The 20580-nt window shown below is 47.4% G+C and overlaps 1 protein-coding gene across 1 annotated transcript; it reads left to right on the top strand.

Annotated features, from left to right (window-relative positions):
- The first annotated feature begins 2756 nt into the window (after positions 1-2756).
- Positions 2757-7626, top strand: LOC125756446 (peroxynitrite isomerase THAP4-like). The gene is made up of 2 exons (XM_049411248.1): positions 2757-3086; positions 7513-7626. The coding sequence occupies exons 1-2, from the start codon at positions 2757-2759 to the stop codon at positions 7624-7626; spliced, it is 444 nt and encodes a 147-aa protein (XP_049267205.1).
- Positions 7627-20580: the final 12954 nt, after the last annotated feature.

Raw genomic sequence — 20580 nt, 5'->3', positions numbered from 1 at the left:
ACGACGCGCGTAGCATCCCTCTTCGCGTTCCACGACGCGAGGTCGGTAGCATGCACAACGAACGCCAACGGAACGCGATCGTGCAAGTGCTCCGGCTTCGCATCGCCTCATGGTCCCCTTTAGCGGGAGATGGTGTAATTTTTGTAGCGTTAGCTACACTTGCCTAGCCAGAGCAGGTTTCGCGGGGGTCATCATGAGCCGTGCTGCGCATGCGCGCTCGATTCGCCGCTGTTACTCTGCGCATTCGAGAGGGGTGACGTCGTAGCCATGGCGCGCGCAGCTGTTAGATGCGAAGTATCTAAAGGCGGAGCTCAATCCGGTGGTGGTGTGTGGCGTGACCACCCTTACTGCGCATACTCATACCCTCTCCCTACACCTCCTCTCCACTCCCCCTCACCATTCCCTCTGTCATCTACCCTCTCCCATTTCCCCTCTCCCATCCCCCTTTCCACTCTTCCTCTGAAACGCGGGCTAGACATGCCGAAATTCTCTCCTGCGCAACGCCGCGATGAGCTCGAGCGCATGCGCGTCCCCTCTCCTTCTCTCTCCTCTCCTACGCTGCCCCCTCTCGCCCGCCTGTCGACCGCGTTCCCCGCTCGCCCTGTGAGAATTAACGGCCAGGCTAGATGGAAGATACGACGCGCGTAGCGTCACTCTTCGCGTTCCACGACGCGAGCTCGGTAGCATGCCCAACGAACGCCAACGGAACGCGATCGTGCAAGTGCTCCGGCTTCGCATCTACTCATGGTCCCCTTTAGCGGGAGATGGTGTATTCGCCTTCGCTGTGCAGTCGCCGTCTGACAGTGCGCTGGTGCCGCTTGATAGCGCCTCTGACTGGCGTTTGCAGGTGGGTAACGCCATGGAGAAGGAGAGCGCAAATGCTGCTCAACGGCGCAGAAGAGCCGAGAAGCTTATGTCATCGGATCCCGAAGTAGTTGCCTGGCAATTAGTGCTTCAGCGTAAGAAGAATGAACAGAGGAACGCTAAACGTGCTGCGGAAAGCTAAACGTGCTGCGGAAATCTGGAAAGCTCAGAATAATCAGCTGAACCTTTGCTAACGCTACGAGGGGCGTTCAATAAAGATTTCCCCTGACCTACTTCCTGTGGACGGAGAGCAACGAAACTTTGCAGATTTATTAGTCCTTCTCTACATAGGTGACAGCCCGAGACACACACTTCTCCCATCTTTTTATGCAACTGTAAACACCTCGCTTGTAGAAGTCGACAGGTTGCTGCAAAATCTATGTTGTAACTTCAGAAATCAGTGTCTCATGATCTGTAAAATGCTTGCTCTTCAAATATGACTTCAATGTTGGAACGAGGTGGAAGTCCGCTGGTGCGAGGTCGGGTGAATAAGGGGAATGCGGTAGAATTTCAAAGCCGCAGGAGCGTGCTTCCGTCTGGGCAACATGTGAGTTGTGAACTGGGGTATTGTCTCGCAGAAGGCGGACGCCTTTGGTGAGCATGCCACGTCTTTTGTTTTTGATGGTCTCTCGCAATTTCCGCAGCAGTGAAGCATAGTATGCCCCAGTAATAGTGGCAACCTTTGCTAGGAAATCCATCAAGACCACTCCGTGCTGGTCCCAAAAGACTGTGAGCATGACCTTGCCCGCCGAGGGCTGGGTGCGTGCCTTCTTTGGAGGCGGTGAGTCCAAGTGCTTCAATTGCATCGACTGGACTTTAGTCTCCGGATCATAGTGATGGACCCAGCATTCATCCTGTGTATTCAGTCTGTTGAAAAAGTCCTGCTGGTTTCCATGGCACATGGTCAAAAGAGCCTAGGAGCATTCGACTCGTTCCTGCTTTTGGAAAGGTGTGAGCAGCCGGCGAACCCAGCGATCGGATACCTTACGCGTATGAAGATGGTCCTAAATGATTTTTTCCATGGACCCCACACTAATCTTGACATGTTGGACTAGGTCTCGAACGCTAACGCGGTGATTTTCCAAAACGGCGGCCTCCACTTGCTGGATGGTGTGTTCATCGACAGCGGAGTGGGGTCGCCCTGCAATCGGAGCCGCTTCCACGGAAATCATACCGTATTTGAATTGGCGATGCCAGTTATTCACTACATCATATGATAGAGAATCCTACCCATAAACCTCTTTTATCTCATTGAACGTCTCCCTTGGAGTGCGGCCTTTCAAGTACGGGAACTTGACGGCTGCTCTGTCTTCCACTGCATCCATTATCACACCTCACACCACTTTAGCACCTCTAAAAGAAAGACCGTTATTAGTTTAGAGTTGCAAATTGGCACGTGACCTACAGTGACTTATGTCATTACGCATGCGCAGTTTCAGCATCCTGCAATAAATGGAAGTCAGTCAGGGGAAATCTTTATTGAACGCCCCTCGTACGTATATCCTGGCATAGCTGAGCTAAGCCACTGCAAATTTTTTTAATCGTACCTGTGGTAGGCCCATTGAAGGACATTTATGAGTTTGCTCTTATGTTGAGCACAGCCGTGCTGCAGAACGTGACGTACAGTTGTGACCGCATCAATAGCGTCCATCGTTTCGCCCGGAGCAGACGAAACCGAAACTGAGTCCTTGAGACGTGCAGATAGTGGTGCGGTTATTGCGAAAGGTAAACATTGCGCAATACCGCAGTGCGGTATCGCCTCTTCGCGCGCATACCTTTGAATTCGCATCTTTCGCTGTCATCGCTGCTCTTTGTTTCAAGAACTAAGACACGCCGGAATCCCGCGAGCAAGAAACTTATCATGGATTGAGTGGTAGAAGCTCTGAAGGACAATGGCGCCCAAGTTTTATTGCGTCTTGAGGAATTGCGCCACAAAGGAAGGCGACAAAGTTGTGTTTCACCACTTCCCATCCAACGACGGTCAGAGGCAACTGTGGACCGAGTTCGTGCAGGCCGTCGAAGGCAGCACTTGGAGGCCGGATAAGCGCAGTCAGGTGTGCTCGCAGCACTTCTCGTCGGACTGTTACATGTACAACATGCAGTACTGCGAAGACTTTGGTCTGAAGACGAGGCGAAACTACCTCAAGAAAGGTTCTGTGCCGACTTTGTACCCACCCGGTACAGTATTCTACTCTGCATCGCGCAGGTGTCCGAAAACGGAGGTGCGTTATAACTCGGCTTGTCCTTTGCATGCGATCGTCTACGTAACTTTGCTTTGTCTTCTACTTCATAAGTTAGTGCATATGTCCGATCATCAGTATGCAGCCGCGCTTTTCATTTCGTGCGTTTGTCCACGCAAACGCACGGAAAGAAAATTCGGCAACGATAAACGTGTATGGGTGTGTGTGTGCGCGCTGTGTTACCACTGACAATTTATGCAAGCACGTCACCAGTCTAACTGCCTATTTGTGGCTAGGAATTGGTACCACTAATCTAGCACCCAGTTCAGTGAGGAAAAGCCACTATTTAATTTATTTTACTTAAAGTACTGCAGGCCAATGCTTGTCCCAAGCAGGAGTGGATATGAACAGAATAACCATACATAATAGCACACAAGAAAAAAAAATACATAAGAAAAGATACGCAAAAACGATTTCAGCAGCACGTCCAAGTGCACCAGTAAAATCTTGTAAGAAAAAAACAGATGGCAGTAACAAATTCCTTTTTTTTTTCAAATCAAATCAAAATGAGTTTATTAAGACATGTATACAAAAAATGCGTACATAATATTTGGACCAATAGCCTACATTGCTAGTAGCTGGTCCAATAGAGAAAATACATAAAAGTTAGCAACGCACATGATTGGTCAGGAAAAATGATTGGTTTTATACATATGGAAGTTTCAGTGATGTACAATCTACGTACGGAAGGTGATTACAATTCATTAGACAAGAATTCTTTCATCTACCATGCTGTCTCGCAGCATACACAGCAATTGCAAAACCTCTTTTGGTAATAGTCATTCATAAAGTACTGTAGCACTGGGAAGGTCTCATTGTGCAGCTTTACATTACATAGGCGGAATTTGCGTAGTAGGGAACATGGAAGAAATAAGCGGCTTTCTTGATGTTGTGTTCACCCGATGGGCAGCTGCAGCTGAAGTTAGAGAAATCGATAATGTGTTGAAGCAGCACAGCAAATTTATATACACCAATTTCACAAGGAGGCTGCCATTTTTAAAGCATTTCACCGCTGCAGCGCCGTCTAGCATCTGTGATGTCTCGCCGCCCTTTCGGTGTGTGGGGTTCCGCGGCGGTGTATGCAGCGTATACCCTCAGGTCACAAGGTATTGCTGTTCTTCGCGGTACACGAGCAAAACAGAGCAACCCTTTGCGAGTGTAAAGGCGCTGGTAAATAATCGCTAAGCTGTCAGCTTCAAAATGGCTGAAACAGCAAGCAGCGGCAGCCCACGAGACGTTCCCGCAGCAGCGCCGATGATGAGTAGAATGCCAATGCAGTTCTTAGCCGACGGAATGGAAATGGTTATCAGCTATGCTGCTAGCTGGGCGCTATCAAAGGCAGAAATCAACTATTCCACAACAGAAAAGGAGTGCCTGGCAATCATTTGGGCTACATCCAAGTTTTGCCCCTAAAGCAGCACGTATAAATTGGTAATTGTTTTGTATGTTTTGTTATAGGTGGCCTTGTGGGGTTCTTGGAATATGCACTATAAAAGGGCATTAACTTTCAGGACAACTCTCGAAGTAATCGGAGAAACGTAAATGGAGACGAGCGAACACATATGCCATTGTCCGGCTGCACGCTAGGTGCGCGCATTAGTGTTTAAGTTGACTCTCTGGTTTCCTTGCCTTGATTATTCAAGTTCAATGTAACTCTAATCCCTAATCCGCTTGGCACGTTGCAATACACAGTTCATGGAACGAAGGGAGCACAAACACCGATGCCTGTGTTGATTCGTGGCGTAGTTAAAAGCTTGTGGCCTCTGATCGCTGCACAGGATAAGAAACAGATGTAAGACAGGTGATCTCAATATTCAGCGTAGAAACAACAGGACGATAAAATGAAAATAAGCCTGTTGCACATCTGGAAGCACGGCATGGTGTAAGTTCGCTTCAGCGCGAGCAGCCGCCACTAGCCATACGCCGAAAGGGCACCCGTTTTTGGGAACATTATTGTCACTTCGTTTGGCGAGTACTTGAGAAGCATTATGACGACCGCACGTGTCCAGGTAACGGCCTGGCTTTAACGAACGTGGTTCAATTATTCACGACACCCAGGTTGCAGCGCGAAACAAAAAAAAAGGTGCGGTCGTCATAACGTTACCCCAGTTATCGTCACAAAATTGACAAGTCGAGAAAGTATGTGCTCTCGACGAAACGTTAGAGGCGCGTACCTGCGCCAAAGAACACATCATGCGAGCCTTTCTGTCATGTAGATTGGAAATTGTTAATTGGATAATCTCGAAATTACACGCACTAAGATGGAACCTTTCGTAGCCGCAGGCACTGTAAATCATGTGCTGTAGCATAGAAATCAGATATGCTTATGCTACGAGAGAACAGCTCTTGGCCAAACATTCCGTGTAATAATTAATCATCAGCTTTGGTTCTCTCTGGTGCTGATGATAAAGTGTACCAGCACCCAAGCACAATCACAAACTCATGTGATGACTTGAAAAAATGGCATAAGTGCAGACACCACATATTATATATATAATATTTGTAGGAGAAGAAGGCGTGCGACCTAAGAGAAGCGAAGTCATTTAAAAGCATTGTGCACTTCGCAGGCCTCGGCTGCAAGTCTGTTAGGCTTCCGATAGCCGTTGCCGCAGCCAAACACAGCTCATTGGTAGCGTGTCGGCCTGTTCTCGCCCGACATTTCGATTTTCTGCAGCACATTTGCTTTAGCGCGTCGAAAATGGAAATACACTGACCTCTCATGCACCACGCAGTGCAAAAGGCGGGAGTCCGCACACACCAGCAGCGGCGGCGGAGAGAAGAGAGTGGTGAAAATGCGCCGGTTCGAGGCTACGCTCCTCCTCTCCGTGAAAACGGTCTATAGACATAACAATGAAATGTTTGCAATTGTTGAACGTATATGCTGCTGTGGGAACGTACAGGCCCAATATGATTTCACTGACTCTAGCAGGCAGCCCATCGCCTTGCGTAGTAATACTGATTGCTCTGTTTTGCCTTGCCTATAATATTGTAACGATGGTATGGATTTATTTACAAGCTGAGAATAATGAGAGATGTTGGGGCAGCGCAAGGGACAGGACGGTCAGCCCCACAACGGCTCGCTCCTCGTGCGCCCTTCTCCTTCCTCTTCTTCTTGGCTCCAGCGAACTCATGCAGCGTGACTATTTCCCCGGGTGCAGACGAAGCTCTCCGAGCGAGTTACGTAGCCCGATGGTGGTAATGCTTTAGGCGGGCAACATGTACTGCTTGGGTTCTACGTGACCGCAGGTTGTCAGAGGACACTTTGGCGATGACGAACGTGACGTCACTCAAACGTCTCAATATGACGTATGGTCCGGTATAGCTGGACAAAAACTTCGTGCACAATCCTTTTTTCCGCACAGGCGTCCAGAGCAAAACAAAGTCTCCACGAGCAAATGTGACAGGCGTGTGTCGAGCGTCATAACGAGTTTTGGCTCGATCTTGTGACAAAATAGTCCTGAGGCGAGCCAGTCGACGAGCTTCTTCAGCACGACATAAAGTCCGGGCTACTGAGAAGTCTTCATGTGGAGACCAGGGAAGTATCGTGTCGATAAAGCTTTGGGGATGGCGAGCGTAGAGCTAGAAGAAAGGCGCATACCCGGTGACTTCGTGCTTCGTCGTGTTGTATGCGTACGTAACAAATGGCAAAACAGAGTCCCAATTTTTGTGGTCATTGGACACATACATGGCAAGCATGTTGGTCAAGGTGCGATTCGTGCACTCAGTCAGGCCGTTTGTTTGAGGGTGGTAAGGTGACGAATGCCGACAGTCAGATCCACAAAGGCGTAATAGTTCTTCAACAACATCCGCTGTAAACTGTCGTCCTCGGTCACTAATCACAACACGCGGAGCACCGTGACGAAGAATGACAGAGTGCAGCAGGAAGAATGAGACGTCAGCTGCTGTAGCGGAAGTGAGCGCCGCCGTCTCAGTATATCGCGTCAGGTAGTCCACACACACTATAATCCATCGACACCCAGCAGATGACTTAGGGAAGGGGCCAAGCAAATCGACGCCGATCTTTTCAAAGGGAAGGGTTGGTGGCTTAACTGGCTGCAAGGCACCCGCCTGAGGCGTTGTTGGTTCTTTGTGACGTTGGCAAACAGCACAGCTGGCAACGTACTGTTTTGTTGTCTTCCAGAGCTTGGGCCAGTAGAAACGCTGACGCACACGGTGCAGCGTCCGAGCGAAGCCTAGGTGACCTGATGTAATGTCATCGTGCATGGCGCGAAGGATCTCGGGTCTAAGATTCTGGGGCACGACGAGGAGGAGTGGAGCACTTTCAGCGGAATAGTTCTTCTTGTACAATAAACCTGCGGATATGGTGAAAGGTGAACTCCGTGCTGCTGACCGAGCGGCATCAAGAAGAATCCTTACGGAAGGGTCTTGCTCCTGTTCACGCTTGAAGGCAGCGGCATCGGGAAACTCCGTGGATATTCCGAAAAGATATTCGTCCAAGTCATCCTCCCCATCTCGGGTGCTTGCTGACGGAAGTCGAGATAAACAGTCAGCATCGGTGTGACAGCGACCACTCTTGTATGTGACGGAAAAGTCGTATTCTTGTAGCCGTAATGACCAGCGAGCTAACCGGCTGGTGGGGTCGCGTAGTCCAACCAACCAGCAAAGTGAATGGTGGTCGGTGACTATCCTGAAGGGACGGCCGTAAAGGTATGGTCGAAACTTCTGAATGGCGAACACTACCGCGAGGCATTCCATTTCGGTGACGGTATAGTTCCATTCTGCCTTTGTGAGTGTACGGCTTGCATAGGCGATGACTTGTTGGCGTCCGCTATGTATCTGTACAAGTACCGCTCCAATGCCGACACCACTAGCATCGGTGTTGAGCTCAGTTGGTGCCTCAGGATCAAAATGGCGTAAAATTGGAGCAGAGGTAAGTAAAAACTTTAGCTCACTGAACGCAGACTCGCACTCAGCAGTCCATGCGAAGGGTGTGTCCTTGTGAAGCAGAAACGTGAGTGGATGAGCTAGACGTCCTTGATGAAACGTCGGAAATACGAGCACAGCCCAAGGAAGCTGCGGAGGTCTTTCACTGTCTTCGGTTGCTCGAAGTCTCGAACGGCGGCAAGCTTCTGAGGGTCGGGACGGATACCTTCCTTGTCGACAAGAAAACCAAGGACAAGCGTTTGACGCTCACCAAAGTGACACTTTTTCGAGTTAAGGATCAGTCCCGCACGGCGGATGCAGTCGAGAATAATTTCAAGCCGTTGGTTGTGCTCGTAGAATGTCTTGCCGTAAATGACCACGTCGTCAAGGTAGCACATGCATATTTCCCATCGGAGGCCGCGAAGGATCGTGTCCATGAATAGCTCGAAGGTTGCCGGAGCATTACACAAGCCAAAGGGCATTACGTTAAACTCAAAGAGGCTATCCGGCGTAATGAAAGCGGTCTTCTCTTTGTCTTGTGGGTTCATAGGTATTTGCCAGTAGCCTGAGCGCAAGTCGACAGATGAAAAGTATGAAGCGGAATGTAGGCAGTCTATGGCATCGTCTATTCGTGGGAGCGGATAGACATCCTTTTTCGTTACTGCGTTTAGGCGTCTATAGTCGACACAGAATCGCCACGAATCATCCTTTTTCTTGACCAGTATAACGGGAGCTGCCCAAGGACTACAGGACTCTTGGATGACACCTTTCTGTAGCATCTCCTTAACTTGGTCGTCGATCACCTTCCTCTCGGTGGGAGAGACGCGGTACGGCTTCTGTCGAATGGGGGCTGCGGCCCCAGTATTGATGCAGTGGTGCACGCGGGACGGCGGTGGTGAAGGCAGACGCTCAGGTTGTGCAAAGTCAAAGACTGAGGCATAGCGCACAAGAAGCTCGTGCAGCGCGCGTTGGTCGGACGAGGGGAGCGACTTGTTGATCATGCCGTTGAACTTTGACGAGTGGTCAGAGAGTGGGGAAGTTTTAGTTTTGTCGGTAGTGACAGCAACTGCACGAATACCCACAGCGGTATCTTCTTCAAAGTACGCTAACTTCAAACCAGCAGGTAAAATAACGGACTCAGAGGACACGTTCACCGTCCACACGTGAGCAGAACCGCCCACGAGTTGGACAAGTGAGCGAGGGACTATAAGGCTTTTCTTTAGCGTGTTAGAGTAGTCCGGCTCAATCAGTCCACAGGACAAACCTTCACGCGGGCGAGATGAAGTAACTGGAACAAACTTTGCTGTTCGCGCAGGCAAAAGCACATCACTGGACACGGAAAATACCTTGACTCGATCAGATGGCATTTCGTCACAAGCATGTGGTAGTAGATCAGTTCGCAGGGAAATTTCACCAGCTCTGCAGTCTAATGTCGCTCCACAGTCTCGCAAAAAGTCGATTCCAAGAATCACGTCATGAGTAGCGCGTGCTAGCACGGTGAATTCAGTTCGAAACTCCTGTTCACCCACGGTAACCAAAACTGAACATACTCCAACAGGTCACAACAGTTCGCCGCCAACTCCACGAAATGTGGACTTCCCGTCCCAGGCAAACATCACTTTCTGTCCTAGGCGATTCTTGAAAGAAAGGGACATCACAGACATGGAAGCACCAGTATCTACCAAGGCAACAGTACTAACACCCTCAATACAAACACACACTTTGTTCTTTGACATGACGACAGGCGGAGGAATTTGCGAAGATGACCCTCCTGCGACCTCACCTCCATCGGTCGCACCAGCTAGTTTCCCAGCTGGGGTGGTGTAGGCGGGCGGCGCGGTGATGGCGATCGATGCGTCCGGATTGGTGGCGGAGTCAGGCTGCGGTCAGACACCGGAGACGAATTCCTGGGCATGTATTCCCGCGGTGGCAGACGAAAAGGGGTAGCTGGGGCAGATGGTTGCCAGGGTGCGGCATCTTGCATGCGAAGCAGATACGCGCGATCTCTTGCAGTGCGTTGCGGACGACGTTTGCAGTACCTCGAGATGTGTCCCTGAACACCGCAATTGAAGCAGACAGGTGGGTTGCGGTGGTTCTCGTTGTTGTAGGACACAGGTCTCCTGGGCATTACATAGTCGGAAGACACTCGCCGAGGCGGCACGTCCTGTCGACGCGTAAAAGTCGTCACTCGAGGCTGTGTCATGGTGCTCTCCATATGGACGTCATCGCGGTTGGTGTATGCAGGTCGTGACCAGGAGACCGGTACTTCCGGATAGCGCTCATCCAATGCACACTGGTGACACACGCGGTTGGCATCTCCACCTTGAAAGTGAGCCAGTTCGTCTCTGACAACACGCCGTATCATAGCGGCGAGGTCGTCAGAGGAAGAGATGTCTACAATATCACAGCAAGCATCACAGCCAGAGGACATTAGTTCATGATCAAGTTATCTCTAAGAGAAAGGTTGGCGCAAGCATTCACTTCTGTTCCTGCTTGTTCATACTTCAGTACGTCTTGCAACGAAGGTTTATGCTACGGCAAGTGAAACACCAGTGTGAAATGACCCCTTGCAGAATGGCACAGCTGTCGGGATCATGCCTCCAGGCTCCTCGATCCGTGGACGTTGTGTTCACATGTGCGGTGAACCAAGCTCAGGTCAGTCCTTGCGCAATAAGTCAGGGCATTATATTTAATGTGGCATTGTCAGTCTGGTTTTGAAATGTGGCATATGTTGGTGCAATATATTTGTGTGTGTTCCTGCTGTTTGTTCTCTGCATTGAGCAACAATATACTGAGTCACTGCTTGTAGAGGAAGACTTGAAGTTGGGTGGTTCGTGTAGTACGTACAACAAACAGACAACTGATAGTGCATGAAAATGATGAAATGTCTGCCACTGCACTGTTGGAAGTTTATGAAATGTGGATTACATGATAAAGTTGAATATCAGCGTACTTAAGTTTTAACTTGCAGCCACATAGACCTGTACAGAACTATGCTGGTTGCATAGGCTAATACACATAGCACATTAGTTAACCAGGCTGTGTGCACACGCTTGCGTAATCTGTTACTTTTTTTTTCTCGGATTACGCATCCCATACACTCTTGTCCCTGCCTGTACAGGAAACACGGTTGACAGTTAGCCGAAGTCGGAGAGGGGAAGTGCTGTGGCATCACAAACCACTGACACTCGCAGTTAGCTTGGTGCTGTGGCTGGGTGCCACACTGTTACTGTGCTGTTGAAAATTTTACACAAACTGCAGTGGTCAGTCTTCTTTACTTCTTAGATTTAGAGTAAAGGTAAGCTTTGTCCTCTGCTTCATCTCTTCCTTTTTTTAAAAAAAAATCTTGCCATGTGGCATGGATGTTTACTTAAATTGTAACCTGGAGGCCCTCCTCGCAACAGTGGTGGCTTACTGAGCCTATTGTGTATGAGCCAATGCCCATGGTAAGTCTGCCGCGGTGGCGTAGGGGTTACGGTGCTCGGCTGCTGACCTGAAAGACGCGGCTTCCTGGCCGTGGCGATCGCATTTCTGTGGAGGTGGAATGCTAGATGCTAGTGTACTAGCATCTTTCTCCAAGTAATATCTTTCTCTCCTGAATAAAGATAAAACAAATGGTTTGTCTGCAGTAAAAGCTTAAACCTTACACTTTGCATAATTCATTGGGTATTTATGTGGTGGACCCAAGGCTCACATGTTAAAAGGTGTACAGAGCCAATATTCCCCAAAGGGAGACTCCCTCCACCCAAGAACAGCTTTGAGGATGGGAGCAATGATGATGAGGGATCAGGAGACTTGTGTCCCAAAGGAGGAGTTAACCAAATGAGACAGAAGTTCAGAGTAACATGGAAGATGGAAAAATTCTTTTACAAAGAAAACCTTTTACAGCTTTCTAGGCACAGCACCCATGTCACCACTAGTTTTTCAATGCCAAAAAAAAAACGCAGCTGACAACACGGCCACGGAGTCTGCATGCATAGAGAGATCTGAAACGGGATCCAAGTAGCCCCAACACCAAGGCACTTGCATTCATCTTACAAACTGGGCGGCGGAAAGGCCAGGGCCATAAAACTGCTGCGGACATACCACAGCGACAAAGAGGCAAGATTCACAGATGCAGCTGGCTACCAGGATAGCCAGCTGCAGCGTCCAGCAGTCAGCACCGGTGCTAAAGCTACGCACACAGCCAGTGTCAAAAACCATACAACCAGGAACGGCCGAAGAAGTGGCCATTGCCCTTGTTATGGCTGACATACAAACCCAGGTTATCCTCACCAACTCGGGAACAGCAGTTTGAAATTAAGCTAAGGGAAGAATTTCAGCAGAAGCTTTCCGGATTCTCCAAAGCACAACTCAAGCTCGGGAGAACCCGATCACCGTGATCTGGTTCTTCGCCCACATGGGCGCAGTCTGTCCTAAACTGAACTGTAAGTGCACACTAGAAGCCTTGTTATGTACGGTTTTTCTGGGAACCCACTTTAACCTTCTAGCCCTTTACTTCTCTCAACATGCCTACTAGTGTTGATGTCACATTCTCTCTCTGTCATTTTGTTGTCTAAAAGTTTAAAGAAGTGCAGTGGACATTATCTACTGTATCAACTTGCATGTCAGTGATGTCACATGACTGCCGCTCTGTCAATGTAGAGGCACCCTCATATGCACTATGTGCTAGGCAGCCATGCTTTGTCAGTCAAGTATTTTCAGTGCATTGCATTGAAGAACTGTGTAATTCATGATTTTTCACCCACCTTAGGAATTCAGGCTTTGCACGACGAGTGCACATTTGTTCTTATAAAGCATATAAAGTGGGACAAAGGTCATGTTCCGGAGCTCCTCTAAAGTGCCCCTTACCGGGTGTCCTCACTGTGAACAAGCAAGCAAGGGGCATAGATCACTCAATGATCATGTCTACAAAGTATAATATGGCTACGCAGTGTAGATATGGTAGAAATTTCCAACTGCAGGCCATGCTTGGTTAATTTCAAAGGAACCACACAACGAACGGGTGGGAAGGTCACACGCTGCTTTCAGATATAACCAACCATCGCACGTGATTTCACTTGACTGTCTAACGCAACGTGTGCAAAGCCGCTACTGGAAATACGCCACGAAGCAATATAGTAGGCCGAGAAAACAAAAGCCGCTAGGAACTGTTGCTTGAATGTTGCAGTTTTCCTCGGCCATGGTACATGAGAGAAGGCAGGGAAGGAACTCTACTTGCCGACTCATGCCAAGGCAAGCAAGGTGTTTTGCAGTGAAGACCTTATGTAGATGGCACGGTTCATATTCCTTGAAACTCCACAAATAATGAACAGATTTGAACACTTGTTTAGGTGAAACACTCCCAAGCAGTGCCTTACAACTACCACTACCTAAATGTAACTTGGCATTATTAGACAGAACGAAATGAATCCAACAGACAGTTAGGCCAAGGAAAACAAAGGGGCAAATATTTGTTCTCTTTTAACTGTAGTGTACCGGTTATGACATAAGTTTAAGTGCATTAAAGTGGACAAAAAATTACTGTTTTAATCGGTGGGATCCAAACCCATAACTTTTGAATTACGCGTCCGATGTTCTACCAATTGAGCTACGGCGAAAGGTGCTTCCCCGTCCACTTCGTTGGGTATTTCCTTACGTCTAATTCCCTAGGAGTGTTAGCCAGTGCCACTCACTGCCAAGGCGACGTGTGTGGAACACTGTTTTTGCCTGAGAGTGTCACGTGGCATGTGATCTTTGCACGAGGTGGCAGCTGACCAATAAACCCTCGCATGCTAACCTGTTTAAGTCTGTCCTGGTGAGGCCCACGCTATGAAAGAACAAAAGAAGGGGAATTTATTTCGAGGGGCTTGTTTTTTTGTTAGACACAGCCAAATGAATCCAACAGACAGGCCAAGGAAAGCATAGGTGACATTAATTGTTTTTGTTAACTGTAGTGTAATAATTATGGCATAATGAGGGGTCTTATGTCTTATAGAAAAATGATGTCAGTGGTGCTGGTTCACAGTTGACTGTGTCTTTTTACTTTTTCCCTCGTAGGCTTACCACATCGCAACTTCTCAATAATGGTGAATGCGGCCACAGCCATGGTAGCTCTTCCAGTGGGGCAGTGCAGTGCCACCGCCCAGTGCTCGCTGCCAGTGGCTGTAAAATCAACACAGGCCGTCCTGAGCAAGAGAAGCAGGGCCATTGGAGTACAGGTGGAAGTGAAAACAGAAACTGAAGGTATCCTGGAATGACTCTTTTGCCATTGTGCATTTAAAGAGACACTAAAGACAAACATTTAGTCGACGTGTATTGTTGAAAAAGCGTTCCAGAGCAGGGGCATAGGCAGAAATTGTTTTCGGTGGGGGCACCTCCTTGATCTGAAGTGAGGGCCGGGCAGGCAGATGTGGTTGAGTGTCATTTAGTGCTCTGTATGCCATGGCAAAACAATATTTGGGGGGGGGGGGGCTGGTGTCCCCCCCCTCCTGCCTACGCCTCTGTTCCAGAGATGTCGTAGTGCTTGTCTCGTGCCAAGGAAATGCTTAGTTGAAAAGAAAATCCCGTTTTAGTGGTCTGCATACCGTTACCTCAGTTCAGATTGTCTGCCATTGAGAACGGCCTCCTGACGTAGCCATGCCCACCCTTTGCTTGCTTTACTGCCTGACAGCTGGTGCTGAGGCGCATCGGAGCAGGGGTGTTTATTCGACCACTGCCTGGCGCAAACGAGGCTAGGGTAATGTCAATAAGTTCTTGTTACATGGCGAGACTTAGCGCGTGAAAAACTGGACACAGAGAAGAAGACACGGGACAGCGCCTGTCCCGTGTCTTGTTATGCATGAATCAGACTGAAATGCACTAGTTGCACGTTATTCCATCTTCTAATGCACTTAAATGTTCCTTTCTGACACGGGTAGTTTGAGTACTTGTGATTAATCGTTCTTAGGCCCTTATACGTCATCGAGCTTGTGTTCCAGAATGTCTTACTGGTGTCCAACAATCGTGTCCGACATTTACATTAATTTCTCGTCTACTAAAACGCTCCTGCGTGTAATATCAACATTTCAGATGTTCTCAAGCATTGACCTTTCACATAAATTGTTATTGGCCTTTAGTGTCCCTTTAATGTGACTGCACAAATAAATCATTAGAGTACCTTTCTGTTGATTCAGTCAGTTTGTGTCGCATATTCTTAACAAAGTCCTGAGCGCTTGTCTTTGTTGCCCATCTGCAACACAGCTTTTAATTAGCAGTCACAGAAACTTTAAAAAACCTCTGGGTGGTTTGGAGTCCTTTAAAGCAAGAAAATTCCTCTGTACTTTCCTCTGCTTTGTCTAATTGCAGCTAACAAAAACCAGCAAACTCTGTTAGACAATTACATCCACTACAGACAGCTAGCGCCACCTATCGCAATGTTGTGGAACTATTAGCGGTTTGTGACAGCGGCCGCAAGGAGACTACAGGAGAGAATGTTGAGCGTTCGAGGCGGGAAGCTGCGCTCACGAAGAACCAGTTATGTAAATTCATTTGAATTCTTATTAAATCTGTTGTTTTCCATTCATTCATTCAGTCATGTCATCATGCACACAGGGTGCCTACCGACCGGGAAAACCGGGAATTCTCAGGGAATTCGGGTAGTCTGGAAATTCTCAAGGAAAACTCAGGGAAATTGTGCTCCCATCAGGGAATACCCACAGTAACTTTATTGAAAGGCAACGAAAGTCGCGGTAGCGCTGTCTCGATATTTTGTGAACGCATTTTTCATATCAAACGTCCGCTGCGGCTGCGGGGAAGTGGCGCACCTCGATGCTGTCATCGCCTTCGGAGCGGTGAAGTGGGAGAGAATCTGGCTGATACGTGGCATGCGGGAACCATGAACCACAACACATCGTATCGCGCATTGTTGTCAGGGTGTTCTGTTTTGTTATCGCCGCGTGTCAAGTAACAACCCAAGCAACGCTGGCCGACTGCCGACGTTTGGCTGATCACTGGCAAATAGCCGGCAGCCGACTTCACTGGCCACCAGACATCCGAAAAGGGTCGGCCGGAGGTGCGCTGCCAGCTACGTCGGCACTAGATCGGCTGCACGATTCGCGCCACCGTCGGTGGCCGAGTGAACGCCGAGCGCGCCAAACGCTTGTCGGCACTTGGTCGGCTGCACGATTCGCACCACCGTTGGTGGCCGAGTGAACGCCGAGCGCGCCAAACGCTTGTCGGGGCGACAAGTCGGCAACACGTCGTGCCGGCCTTGGTTGCCGGCAGAGGATTCGAACAGCGTGTATTATTTTAGGGCAGCATAAAATACACTGCAGGAAGTGTAAAAAACTCCTACAGTGTGATTTTTTAAACATTACAAAAATCACCTGTGACACACAACATACTTGTGGTCCTTGAGCTGATTACACCAAGTGGTAGAGATTATTTGTGCGAACAATCCAAATACATTATTGTCTAAACAAAAATAATAGCGAGCCATTACATTCGTGCATGGTTTCTCCAGGCGTGCGTACCTACTTTTAAAGATTTTTTCGAGACCATCATTCGCCAAGTGTGCGACAGTATTTATATACATGGGCGTTAAGCTAGGCTTTTGTCGTTGTTCGATGCTTAAAACTGATTCTTACAAAAATAAACGTGACTGAAGCAACAGTGAACTTCTGCCTAAAATTTGATGGCATAAATATTAAATCGTAAGATTTCATTCCAATTATTGCAAACTCAGTGGCTACAGTTAGTCAGTTGCAGTAACGGTAAGTCAGTGTAATTTTAAGGTCATTAATGAACTTTATTTAGATAGGCGATTATTTATTTTGCTTTTTCATGCAAGTAATGTCACCCGCTTGCATTAAACCGTGCTCACATAATACATTTATGTTATTTCTGAACTAAAACGGCCATTAAAAACCATTCTGTATAATCTAAAAGAAGCATCGTCTGTATACAGACAACATGAAGCATGAAAATTTTTGCGTGCTGCCCGAGCAGCGCTGCACACCCAAACAGTCTGTGGATAGAGAGACGCAGTGTTTTTTAGGGGCGAAGCTCCTTAAGGCGGCACCCGTTCGTCCCTCGTCGTGCTCGTAGTAGTGAGTAACAAGTCTTACCCTTTGACCTCCAAGGTGGTGCCGGTGGGAGATTTCTCCTGTGCGTTGTTGAACAATAAAAAATTCGCAGCGTGCGCGTTAACTAAAAGCCGAATTCTTCTGTCTCTGTAGAAGTGTAAGTGTTAGCTAAAAGCCGACTTCTTCTGTCTCTCATTCCCCTTAGCAGCCATTGTTTACCTCCAAGGTAGTGCCTGGTGAGATTTCTCCTGTGCGTGATTAAACAATAAAAATTTTGTTCAAAACGCCGTTGATTGATGAAATAAACCAACGAAAGACGCCAGATGTTTTGTAAAAACAAAACGAAAGAACGCCAGATGTTTCTAAAGCAAAACGAAAAAGACGCCAGCTGCTTAACGAAAGACGCAAGGTGTTTTCTAAAGCAATGGTTTTCTAAACAATGAAAATTCACAGCGTACATGTAAAATTAAAGTGAGCTGCAAATCGTCATAATTCTCATCGAACCTTTAGTATAAACGCGCCCGATCTCACGTCGGTGATGATGTACTGGGCAGAATTCACGGAAGATTCACGGTTTACCGATGAACCTCCGCAGCTTCGCCCACTCATCATAATTCACTCCGTGGATATGCTGTGATTTTTCTAACAGGTAGTCCTTTATTATGTAATTTGCGCAATGTAATAAGTAAAAGTTCTTATCTTTCGCTGACGGATAAGTCAGGCAAGCGGAAATACCATATATGCTATGTGAAAAAAACTCATCAAAAGGCGTGGCCGCAATGTAAGATTTTAGTACCAATACACGAACAAGAAATATTCTTTCAAGATTGTTAGAACGAACACATAGCAATGGCAATCCACTGAAGACTCGTGCTGTGAAAAATAAAACGCAGGAGGCGGAAAAGTGCGGGAAAGAAGAGGGTCAGAAGGAACCGCGCTGCTCTACAGTATAGAGCGTGGAGTGAAAAGCACATTTAAAAAAAGAAGCAAAAAAACATGCGCTACGGCGGCCCGCGCCCCGGAAGGTCCCGGTGGGGAGAGGGAAACTTCTTTTTTTCTTTTTTTCCGCTGTTCTCCGGTTTTCTTTCTCAGCGTGGAGCCGCCTCCTCTTTCGAAGAAGCCGCACATCTGCAGGCCCGCCGTCAGTGCCCAGCAGTGCTTTTTGCCGCCAAGATAAGAAAATGGGACACGTCCGAAACAGCACCGCTAAAGACTTGCGTTTGTCAAAATTTACGCGTGTACGTCTAGGTAGCAACAAATTTTCAATTAAGTTAAAGCGAATTTATCTTTTTTTTTATTGTGCAATATAGTTACACCTTTACCTCCCACAGATAATAAGCTCTGGCTGAAACCAGGGAACTATACAGTTACGACGGGTATATTCCCCGATATGCCTATTTGAAAAGTTTCTGTTATCCCATCACTTTGTCAGAGGTCGCCTTGTATATGTTTGTGACATTCATCCTTTTAGCACAGCATTTCAAATAAAAATGAACCCTTGTTTTTAATAAAAGACAAAGCAGGTACACCGTAACCTACATTATAAAGAAGTTAAAATACTGCACAATTAGGATATCACTGCCTCAAGATACGAAATAATGCCAGTCAGAAGTCGCATTGTGGTCGTTTTATACGTCTTGAAAATACTGAACAAAAAGATAAGCGAGCGAATATGATGCATGGAAATGCATGAGAAACATTCCGCGGATTTGTCTAATCTTCTTACTCATACGTATAAAAGAATCGCATATAATGGAGCATTTGCGGCGGGTAACGCGCAACGCACACTGCTGTTCTGTTGGATCAATGTTAATAAAATGTTTGCTAGTTCCGTTATTTCACAGAATAATAATTATCCATAGGAGCAACACGTGCTTAAAACTGGACGCTGTAGCTTTATATTTCTATGATTCTATGGACGCTGTAGCTTTATATTTCAAGACGCATTAGGGGCGGTTAGTTGGTTAGGGGCGGAATTTAAATGTCGAAGTTTTTCACCTGTTTCGCAAGAAACTTCGCAACCTTTAGCGATCGGGCCGCCGAGAATCCTCCGCCGCATTGTCATGAGTACCGATCAAGCCCTACCTCTTATGATGAAGCACTTATATGCTCAATGTACAGTGGTACGACATGAGTGCTTTTCAAGTGTACTGAGCGTTTACGGTTTCTGCTTGAAGCTCAAGAAAACGTACCGCCTTTGCATGCATTATAGATGCAAAACACTTGAGTTGAACAACAGCAATAAATGGGAATAAATGCGAGTGCCGAGCAGAAATTTAATTTTGATCGTGATACTATAGCGCGCTAGGCTCTATTAAAATATCTACGATTTTGAACTGTCCACGGAAAATTGTCATCCCCTCCTCCGCCTTGTCTATGAGCTCAAGTGGGACAGTTCGGCACTTCTGGAACGCTAGCACGGTGCTCACGCTTTAGCCCTGTCGTGAATATAAATATATGATTGATCTGATCGAGCCGCATGACAAAGGGGGGACATCAGATATAATGGTTAAATATAGAAGTGTGCGAAGATTGAACATTTGGAATATCGAATCGAATATCGTCATACTTGATTCGGTCTTCGGGAATAGCCCATATGCGTTAATACGAATATTTCAAAATATCATCTATGCCCAAATAAACACGAAATTAGCGTAAAAATACAATAATTTCTACGGTCATAAGCTATACGTCGTTTGCAGAGCCAGAATTCGATAGTCCGCACACACTGAAGAGTTTTAAAATTTCTACTTGATGCTCAGTTTATGGTTTTCATGTTAATTTGTTTTAATGTTAGAGTACCAACGATATTTTGTGTTAACAACGAAAACGGTTCAATTCAAATTCGATCCGCTTCTTGCACGCATTAGCGCTGCCCTAAAATGTTCAGGCATATGCTTGAGTTGAAATTTCCCGCTCCTTTTTTTTCTCACCCGAAAGAGCTGATATAAGCAACACGTGCGTTCCTCCGAAAAAAAAAAAAAGTGGTGAGATCTCTCTCCCAGAAAGAATGACAAGGCCTGAAAGGAGGAACGAAGAGGGAGGCGGGGCGTGCAGCGGGGCTACCATAGCGGGGCGCCGGAGCCCGCACCTCTCGCGTTTTCTTTTTTTTCTTTGCCACAGCGCTGGGGAGGGGAGCAAGCTCCATGCGTCAGTTCCCGCCAAATTGTAGCTCTTTCGAGCGAGGACGTGCTGACTGAAACACTGCACAGAGACGGGCAAGCACTCAGAGGCATTTCGTTTGCCTTGATCCTGGAGGCGGCCTTCTCCCATTGCCGAGGATTTGAAGCGAACTCGTAAGTGGCATTTTATTTCCTCGCTGTATCGCATGGTGAGTTTTGTCTAGCGACATAATCAAATTTTATTTGCACAATTGATGCGTCAATCTGGTCGTCTCTTCTAGCTGGCAGATCAGAAATGTTCAGGCGAACGGCGGTTATATTTGTCTGTGGACCCAAGACTTCGCTGACGGGCAAATATGTCAGATTTTCTTGTTTTTTATTTGTGGCATCTTATTGTAAAGCCGTGACATATTCTGCCGTTTTCTC

This window comes from Rhipicephalus sanguineus, chromosome 11, assembly GCF_013339695.2.
Source record: "Rhipicephalus sanguineus isolate Rsan-2018 chromosome 11, BIME_Rsan_1.4, whole genome shotgun sequence".
NCBI classification, from domain to species: Eukaryota; Metazoa; Arthropoda; class Arachnida; order Ixodida; family Ixodidae; genus Rhipicephalus; species Rhipicephalus sanguineus.
Note: the sequence above shows the minus strand (reverse complement) of the source record. Positions and strands in the feature narration are given on the sequence as shown.

What these genes read in the sequence shown, in the direction of transcription:
- LOC125756446 (XM_049411248.1), top strand. Translation starts at nt 2,757, where the DNA reads ATGGCGCCCAAGTTTTATTGCGTCTTGAGGAATTGCGCCACAAAGGAA. An exon ending in GCAGGTGTCCGAAAACGGAG is followed by an intron (nt 3,087 to 7,512) that starts GTGCGTTATAAC and finishes TCACGCTTGAAG; the next exon opens with GCAGCGGCATCGGGAAACTC.